The sequence below is a fragment of the Falco naumanni genome, unplaced genomic scaffold (assembly GCF_017639655.2).
Source record: "Falco naumanni isolate bFalNau1 unplaced genomic scaffold, bFalNau1.pat scaffold_75_arrow_pat_ctg1, whole genome shotgun sequence".
Lineage (NCBI taxonomy): Eukaryota > Metazoa > Chordata > Aves > Falconiformes > Falconidae > Falco > Falco naumanni.
This window is the reverse complement of record NW_024427567.1, coordinates 97388-106832: the sequence shown is the minus strand read 5'-3', so window position 1 is coordinate 106832 and position 9445 is coordinate 97388. Positions and strand designations below refer to the sequence as shown.

The 9445-nt window shown below is 48.8% G+C and overlaps 1 protein-coding gene across 1 annotated transcript; it reads right to left on the bottom strand.

Moving 5' to 3' along the window:
* Positions 1-227: 227 nt before the first annotated feature.
* Positions 228-5187, bottom strand: LOC121082349 (epoxide hydrolase 1-like; the record flags this gene model as incomplete). The annotated part of the gene is given in 6 exon segments (XM_040581685.1): positions 228-358; positions 744-974; positions 1757-1937; positions 2702-2915; positions 3815-3838; positions 5133-5187. Coding segments are annotated over 6 exon segments (810 nt in total), but the record flags the coding sequence as incomplete, so codon positions are not given.
* Positions 5188-9445: the final 4258 nt, after the last annotated feature.

Here is a 9445-nt window from a genome sequence, read left to right as displayed (position 1 = left end):
ATTTCTATGAAATTTAGAAGCGTGAGAATGCAAATACCACTGTCTATGCAAAGCACGTGAATTATGACTGAATGCACAGGGGTGGGATACCCTTGGAGAAAAACAAAGCAGAAAGGCGATGGGGAGAGGCAGGGCAACAGAAGGCAGGACCCCGGGACGTGGGAAGCCAGAAGGTAGGGTAAAGAACTGAGAAACCTTCTCTGCACTGATTCCCTTTTGCTACTCACTGTGGCCAGCATCTGGGCCATGTTTGTGGTAATAAGAGATCCCCAGTCTTCTCCCTGTAGGTAGTATTCTTTGGAGCCCAATCTGTTCATCAGCTTATGAAATTTCCGAGCAGTTGCTTTGCTGTCAAAGCCTGTAGGTAAAGAGAAACAGAGGAAACCTGTTTGTCTTGGTGTATCATCCCCTGGCCAAAGATCATGGTCTGACAGAGGCACATGTTTATGCTGCTGTGTAAAGGCACAGTGTGCTATGCTGCTCTGCCTTGCTCCTTGGCAATACAGTGAACACAAGATGGAAATTCAGTGGAAAGTGGATAAAGTGGATAAAGTGGAAAGCAGACCTGGTTTCCAGCTACCATTACCTTCCAGATGTCCACAGCCAGCCCCAGAGCCTCAGCCACATGGGTGTTAGTGCAGAGCCAAGCATCTGCATTCACAAACTGCATTCCCTGGTGAGGGCCAGGGATGACTGAGGCTCCAAGAACCTGGCAATTCCAACAGCGCCTTTTCATCGCTCACCTTTCTGGTGTGGTGCCTCAGAGAAGCCATATCCTGGGATGGATGGGCAGATGACCTCAAACACCATGTCATCCTCATTCAGGCCATGCTCAGCTGGCTCTGTGAGTAGAGCGATGGTCTTGTAGAACTCGTAGAAGGAGCCAGGCCAGCCGTGGACCATCAGCAGAGGTTGAACAGCTCAACTGTGAGGGACATAGGAGGGCTTCACGTGGATAAAATGGATATCAATCCCTGCCACACATCCAGACAGATAAATTAAAGCCTTAGTTCCATCACAGTTTCTGTTCCAAACTCTGAAGAAGGAGGGTGGCAAAACTGTGATTAGCATTCACAGCAGAAGGTACACAATCAACCCATGGCAAGAAGATGCCTAGCTGAAAGGACATGCCTGGTATTTTACCTGTGTCTCATCTTTTACTTACAGACAGAGGTATTGATCCCAGTCCCAGTTACTGGGGTCACAGGAGACTGAGCATCCACCTCCCGAGAAATTGGTCTTACAGTATATAAGTACAGCTGCACTTCAATGAATAGCATAATGCAACTAAGACACGTGCAAAAACATGACTAAATTACAAAATGTGTGGGTGATAAAAAGAGAAACATGGAAAAAGTAAGCGCAGGATATAAGTTTAACCTGCAGATCACTTATCTAAAGTCTGGCTAACCACACCTGGCTAAACTGGGTGGTGGTGGTGGATATTCCAACCTCAGGGCCTGGGTAAATTTTACAGTTTTCAAAGGTGGCTTCAAGGCAATAGCAGAAGAAAACCTCGTTGTTATTTAGTGCAGGTTCAGAGCCAGATGAAGCCCATCTTCAAGCAGATCTAATCTTATCACCACTGTGCAATGATCTTAATCTATAGAGGGTTACTAATAACATAGCCTCCACTACTGACCCTTCATTAAGCTGTTATGCACACTGTTGTCTTAATAGAGTAACCTCTTAAAGCCCCCCATTCTCTCTGTGCATTTCAGAGTGAGACCTGCTCAAGCCACAGAGACCCCCTCACCTTCAATGGTGGTTCGGAAATGGGGATATTTGTTCAGGATTTCCACTTGCTTGCGTCGGTCAAACGGGTTCCTCCAGTAGGCCACCACCTTCTGCAGGTAGCTGGAGGTGAAGCCGTAGCGGAAGGCAGCCCCTTCCAGCTGCGGTGTGTAGCGGGCCTGCTCCAGGCGGCGATGCAGGTCCTGCGGACAGGAGCTCTTGCAAGGCTGGCCAGATGCCTGCATGTGCCCTATGCTAAGGCAGGCATGAACAGGCTCTCCTGGCTCCACCGGCTTCTGTGTCTCTCTCTGGGACACCACAAGCCCTCCTGAAGCAGTGCCATACTCTGTATAACTTCCTGAATCATTTATATGGAGAATATATTTCTCTACAGGTTAGCAGTTCCCCTAGGGCACCCAGGAGTAGTGGGTTCTACGCTTGCCTTACTGCTAACTCGCTTTAGGGTTTTGGGCACTAGGAACTTGCCAGCACTGCCAGCTGAGAGAAGAATAAGCAGCTCAGCCTGTGCTACCGACTGCTAGTTGGCCAGATAATTAGTGACAGGCTTGTAGGGACAGAAGGAAGGACCCCATCCTTCTTCACCCTTCCAACCCTGTCCTCTGCGGAAGCCCCTCAGTCCTGCCCTACTGGTGCCTTTGCTATCCCGGTGCCCTCCCACCCCATTCCACCACTGCAGACCTGCTGTCAAATTCTGCTGCTCAAAGCATGGCCTTTCTGCAGGAGCAGCCCCAGGTTGCATTGAGAGTCTGTGGTCTCAGAAAGCGTAAAGACATTGCAGTGAATCTGAGCTCAAATCCCATTCATAAAGGGCAGTGAGCCAGAGCATCATCTAACGGACCTGCGCTGGCTATTGCCCCCAAGGCATCACCTCAAAGCAGTAAGGTGGGTGATGAACTGGCTCCACCTCGCAGCTTTCTGCCCCTCCTTACCTCCCAGGCACGGGCACCTCAATTTCTTTGTCAGATGTTTCAGTCTTGAAGGGACAGATACTTTCATCTTCTTTCCCTTTTAGAGGTCTTTCATCTGAGCCCCACCATCCATTGCCCATTTCAATAGTCTTGATCTTGTGTCTAGACCTCAGCCAGTAAACCAGCATCCCTCCAACGCCCAGAGCGGCCACAGGGACCAGGACTGCATTCCTCTGAGAACATTCGAATGACCTGGGGAGGCATAAAATTGTTTGCGCCCAACAGAAGTGTCAAGGGTAAAGGGACTATGCTGAGGCTTGTAGTCACATTGGTTGGACATGAGTAACAAACCCCATGCAGTCAGCAGGGGCTGGGTGTTTCTGTTATTTTTGAAGATCGCAGGCAGGATTTGTGGCAGGGTTACATCTACCAGTGTTTCTTAGGGACCTTAAGCCTTTGCTGATCAGGACTTGTTAATCACAAGGCTTCTCTGTCCCTCTCCTTACGAACCAGGTGTGCCCTGGGAGACAAGGATCAGTAGGATCTGGATCTATCTGTTTTAAGGCAGGTACTGAAGTGAATGGGATAGTAGCACCTGGACAGCTTCAGGAATAAAAACTGCACAGAGTGGGCTGAGGAGCAGAGACAAGAGTTTTCAGCTGCTGGAGACAGCTGGATGTGCTAGACATGCCCCTTGACTGTGCTACATACATAGCTCCCCTACAGATTCAGTCATCTTTTAGGGCAACGCTAGCCCTCCACCATAGCTGTCCATAGGTAAAGGTCTCAACTTGTCTGTCTGGTGCCTCTTTTTCTTACCTAGACAGCAAAGTTTCAGACTTTCTTGAGGTGCAGGAGCTAAGGCGCCAGAGCTGGATTTAACAGACAGCCAGCAATGTTTTAAAACCGTTCAAACCCTTCAGCAATCAGTCCTAAATGTAGTGTCCCTTCCCATCCCCCTGACCTGTGCCTCAAGCTCTCCAGCTTCCCTTGGGGATTAGCAGAGCTGTCTGGGGCTATTGCAGGGGGCTCAAAGAAGACTGTGAATGAAGATTTTTTGTCATACAGGGTATGGAAGGGACTATGCTGTGCCCCAGCCCAGGTGCTAATAAAAAGTGAACTCCTCAGCACAGAGCAGCTATTTCACTTACCTGATCCGGGACAAGGTGCCATCCCTAGAAAATGGGGGTGGGGGTGGGGTGGGAAAGATTCTTGGTCTGATAGTGTTGTCTGAATGGTACCATCCCTTGGGGATGGTGTAAGGAACATCCCCTGCCAGCACCATTTACCGCGCAGCCATGGGATCACAAGCTGTTCAGCTGGCTGGCAACAGAGACAGTGTTTCTGGGCTGTGTTTTAGCTGGATAGTTTGTCACCATAATATTCCCGCCTTCAGCACAATTTAGATAAAAGGCACTGAACAACTGGGTAGGTGTCCTTGCGGTGTTTCATCCTACAGAGGGCTGTGTTACTTCAGCCAAGTAAATAGTTTATTTTGGCAGCTGTGTAGCGATAGGTGCCCAGCCTTGGCAGGGGACTTCCAAGCTCAAGGGTTACTCTGCTGCCAGCCACGTGGTACTCATCCTGCCCAGGGCTGGCATGAGGAGCAGCTTGTGGGACCCTTCCCTGTTCAGGTTCAGTGAGCTGCTGTACCTTTGCTACTTCCAACTACTCCTGACTGGATACCAAGCTTTTAGGTCTCATCTGCCCGCAAGAAAAAGGAAACATCCTCGTTGGTTCTCTTTTAGCCTGGTAGATTCTCTTGCAAGAAAAGCAGAATCTAAAATCTACCAAAAAGTTAGAAGCAACAGAGAAAGTCTTGTTACTCTGCAGCTAGATGAGGGAGCTGTTTGGTGTCATAATTACGATGCCTTGAGACAAAAAAAAATTAAAAAGGACAGGAAACTCCATGAAAAACCAAGTCCACTGGGTGTTTCCTGTTGCCTGGTACCCTTTCCCACTGCTACCTGTGATGCAGAACACAGTGCCTGTACTGGACACCCCAGCAGTAGTGAAGGCAATTGGGTAATTGATCTCTGAGACAGTCTATGTGATTTTTAAGGAAGTATCTCCTGAAACCACTCCCAGACAAAGAAGACCAAGAGCTCCTAAGAGCAAACAGTGTCAGCCTCCACCTCCCTGGAGGCTGAGTAGCTTATGCAACAAGTAATAACAACCCCCTGCACTTACATCCTGGAGTTTAGTGAGTCAGAGGCACGAAACCAGTTAGCACGGCAACAGCACAAACTCGGCACTGCTAACAAAGCCAGCATGTCCCAGAAACAGCTCTCTGAGTGGCACAGAACAAGGCTCAGTCTTATAAAACCTCCTCCCTACCCATGCTCAGGAAAGCTCAGCTGCATGCTCCCACCCACCGATGGCCTGGTGGACCCCACCGGGCCTTTCTCCTGCCCCAACCCTGGGGACCCCTGTTTAGAGTCCCTCCTCCCTGTGCCAAAGAGATCTCACCAGGCGTTTGGAAGCATCTCCTGCCACATGTCCGCTCCTCCTCGCCTAGCCACAGCTCCCAGCGAAACAGCCCAGGTGTCTCCTCTGCTGGCTTTCTCTGCCGCAGCGACACTCTCCTGGTGACAATGCAAGCTACATCAACCGTCAGTGCCACCTATTGCCTAAACGTGCGCTTGCAAACTAAGTTCAGCAAGAGCCAAATGCCAGGTCCTGCACGGGGAGGGAACAGCTCCGTGCATCAGCACAGCTGGACGCCAGATGCACAGAAAGCAGCTCTGCAGAGCCTGGCCTGAGGTCCTCAGCTGAGCCTGAGCCAACAAGGTGCAGCAAAGGCCGGTGCGTACAGGGCTAGATAGCAAGCTGTTAGCCAGCAGGCTGGGCGAGGTGATCCTTCGCTCTCTTCAGCACTTGTGGGGCCACATCTGGAGTGCCATGTCCAGTGCTGGCCTTGCTGGCAGAGGAAGGGCTGGAGTGAGGCTGCCCACCCTCGGTGGTCAGGGCCACCAGGCTGCTGGGGGGCTGGAGCCATGTGGTGTACCAGGAGAGACAGAGAGACCTGGGCTTGTTCAGCCTGGAGGAGAGAAGGCAAAGGGTGGGGTCTTACTGCTGTCTGCATCTACCTAGTGGAGAGTGTAGGAAAAATGGACCAAGAACAAAAGGCAATGGACGCAAATTGCAAGAAGGGAAATTCTGGTTAGATGTGAGGAAAAATTAGTTCACCATGGACACTGGGACAGGGGCCCAGAGAGGATGTGGGATCTCCATCCTTAGAGGCAATCAAAATTTGACAGGAACAAGGCACTGAGCAACCTGATCTACCTGAACCTGCTCTGAGCAGAAGCTGCGATGAGCTGACCTCCATGTGTCCCTTCTGACCTGTGCATCGTGTGGCTCTATTCCATGTGCACCTGTGATCGGCAGCAGCCCAAACAAAAAAGGAAAAGTTGCTTTTCATTTTCCACAGAAATCAATGCTTTGTTTTAGCTCATTTTTAGACTTCATTTCCTTCATGGTTAGTAAAATCTTACTAGGTAAAGGCTTCTCTTTCCTAAATTGTGTCCTTGCTGTGCTTCAGTCCAGGAATAACTACATCTTACTGTGAGAGAAAATGATTCCTATCTCCATGCAACGCTCTAAGCGAAGTACCATCACCAGTGAGCTCTGTGATGGTTAGGTCTCATACCGTGACTTCATATGCAGCCACTGTGCCATCAAAAAAGAGTCATCAGGAAGAAAAGCTTGTAAATCCTTCATTTGGTCAAAGTTCAGTTTATTGCTACACCACAGCTATTTCTGGTTACATCCGTCTGGGATTACTTAGCTTTAAGGTTCTATTTCCCAAACAAAACCAGCTCTTTTGAGGCCTCTTGGAAGATGATATCCCTGATTGCAGGGGGACTATAGTCAGCAGACAAGGGAATTATTAGCAACAAGGGGAAAGAACTACAACCCATGTGGAAGGTAGCTGAGGACCCTGTAAAGAGCCAGGTTGAGGTACTGCAGGCTGTGATGTCGTCAGTAGACAAAAGAGACCTCGAGGAAATTCTGTTTCTTACTTAGCACTGGGAAAAAGCATAAAGGCTGGTGGAGGAAGGACTGGCTTAAACAGCTGTGAGTGAATTTATCTATACCAGGAATGTGGGAGAAGAGCCAGCAGAGCTAGTTACAGCTACAAAGAAAAGACAGAAGTTGCTGCTTTCTGTATAAAAAGCTTGGGAAAGTCAGAATGGCTTTTACTTAAGATACAAGGTGACACACCAAGGCCACTAATACCCTGGGGCTAAAAGGCAACACCTCACCACCACCTTCACCCCCGATAAATCTGGAACAGCTGGGATGCCAGGACCCCATCTACTGAAATGCAGGGGATGTGCAGGAGTTTTGTGTGAGTGCTGGTGAGCAGAGATCAAAGGGTTCCCAGAGGAAATTCCGTCCTGGGATGCAGCAGCAGTGGAAAGCAAGGGGTTTTTCCCCTCCTCTCTTACAACCTCTCGAGGCCAAAATGCACAAATTCAGGCAGAAACTGCTTGCTGGAGACAGCAAGGCTGCCTGCCACGAGATTTTGATGCATGTCTCATAAATGGAAAGGGGAATCCCACAGGAAAGGACCTGCAAAAATGTCTCAGAGCATCTCCCTGCATTGGGGCAGGATCCCTTACTCTTAATGACAGACGTCTTAGCAAACCCATTTTTAAAAAGCCCCTTCGGAGCACTATTAGAAAAAATTCTGCCTCTGTCCCAGTGCTGTGCTTTTGCTGGTTCAGCTGCTACTCTGGCATGGGAAAAAAAAAAACAAACCAACCCAAAAGGAGAGAGAATAAAATTTGATACACTGAATCTCACTATTGCACCTCTGTCTAAACTTCCAAATGTCTAAAATTCCCACAGTCCCTGTGCGACAGGCATCATTTTATAAAGGAATTTCATATGTTCCCATTGCACAAATCGCATACTAACAGAAAGCTTGTTTCCTATGCTTTTCTCTTGCTCTTGTCACTGATCTGCAGGATCACCCCTGCAGCAATGATAGAAAATACAGACATGGAAATGTTACCGTAATGTATTTTTTCAGCTGGTTTAACAGCTGGATACAAGCAGGAGGAGCCAAACACAACACAACCTGCCAGCTCTCCCAGACCCGTTGGCTACTGCTGGTACAGTGTGACCTGCTGCTGGAGAAAGCACCCAAAGGCCAAGCAGTAGTTCTGCAAACACTGGGTGCCCTCTTGTGGGAAAGAGGAGCTCGCAGCACCAGTAATAACACTTTTTTTGTGTGTATTTGGGCTTTTTTCTATTTTGGACTTTATGTGTTTCTCGTTGCCAGTTTCACGTAATCACAATCCAAGCCTCATCAATGCCATTAATACTGAAACCTGAAACACAGGGAGGAAAGCTGGTGACTTCTCATTATGAAATGGGCTATTGAACAGGGGTAAGAATGGAGCACAAAACCTTTGAACGCAGCTCTTTTATAGCTTGAGATGCTGTGGCAACTTGGAAATGATTATTCTGACCTTTGGAGCCGTTGCAAGGCCCTTGCTGGGATTTATGGCCCCAACTGTAATGCACTGCCCTTCACAGAATCATAGATTCATGGAATTGTTGAGGTTGGAAAAGACCTTTTAAGATCATCAAGCCATCATCTTACAGCATGAAGGCATTGCTGCGTAATTTTCCTTTTGCATGCACAAGATCAGGTTCACTGTCTTAAGCATTACTAGAAAGCAAATGGTGCTCATTAACAGGGGATCTTTGTGAATATGGTCTCCTGACTTATACCAGGGACCAGCTCTCTTCTTTTTTTCTGGTCGGTGGCCACTACCAGTGAGCTGCTGGCCAGTGATGTTGCAGGGCAGGACAACTGGAAGCTTCAGATCTCTCCTGTGCTCTTCCAGGTTCCCGAAACCCTGCTTGCCCCATGGCATCACTCTGTCTTTGAACGTTATGTTCTTCCTTTGCTTTTAAGGAAGGTCCTAAGGCTAACAAGGATTTCATGTGTTATGCCGGATCTTTGCTCCTACAGGCCAAAGACACTGAATGCTGTATTTCCCTGCATGACTTCTGAAGGAAAATGGTCCCCGTGGTCCAACAGGTCCAAGCTGGGACTGTCCATGCACATGCAACTCTTTCCAACTGGTATTGTATGAAAAAAGCCATGCCCAGAGATGGGATTAGATGGGGAAAACTGGAGATCTTACCACGTGTGGCTGTGTCCTTGGGGTTAAGGGAAAGCCCCCAGCACATCGCCCTACTTGCAATGGACAAGCAAAGTTTTCACCTTTCCAGTGAGGTCTCAGGACATTCAGCTGGTTGGTGGGAGATTTGTTTGGTACCAAAGTCGACTCTGGCACTGAATGGCAGGCTCTGTGCTCAGCCTCAGTGATCCCGTCCCTGGAGGAAACACTGAGCTCCTAAGCACCTCCAAGCTGTTAATTCCTCAATCTTACTAACAAGAGCCAGCTCAAACATCTGAGAGCAGACGGCAGCAACGCCTTGCTCCTGCCCTCACCGGTAGCCAGTCCATGAGGCCTCTGTGCTGCTCCATGGTATATTACATAAAAGTCGGATTGCAGGAGCAATGAACAGCTTGGGAGAGCCCAGGACAATCTCTCCAACCTCTTCCTCCCCCTCCACAAATGCTCCTTTCTTGCGCAGAAAGCCCATTCTCATTGCTGAATATACCTTCCCCCTAACATCTCTTTAGTCCTCTGCTCTGCACTGTATGCTGAAGAGAAGTTACTGTTTTCCCAGCTGGAAATGGCCCCTTCTCTGTCTCCCTTATTGTCGGAAGACCTCACAAATGTTTCACTGCT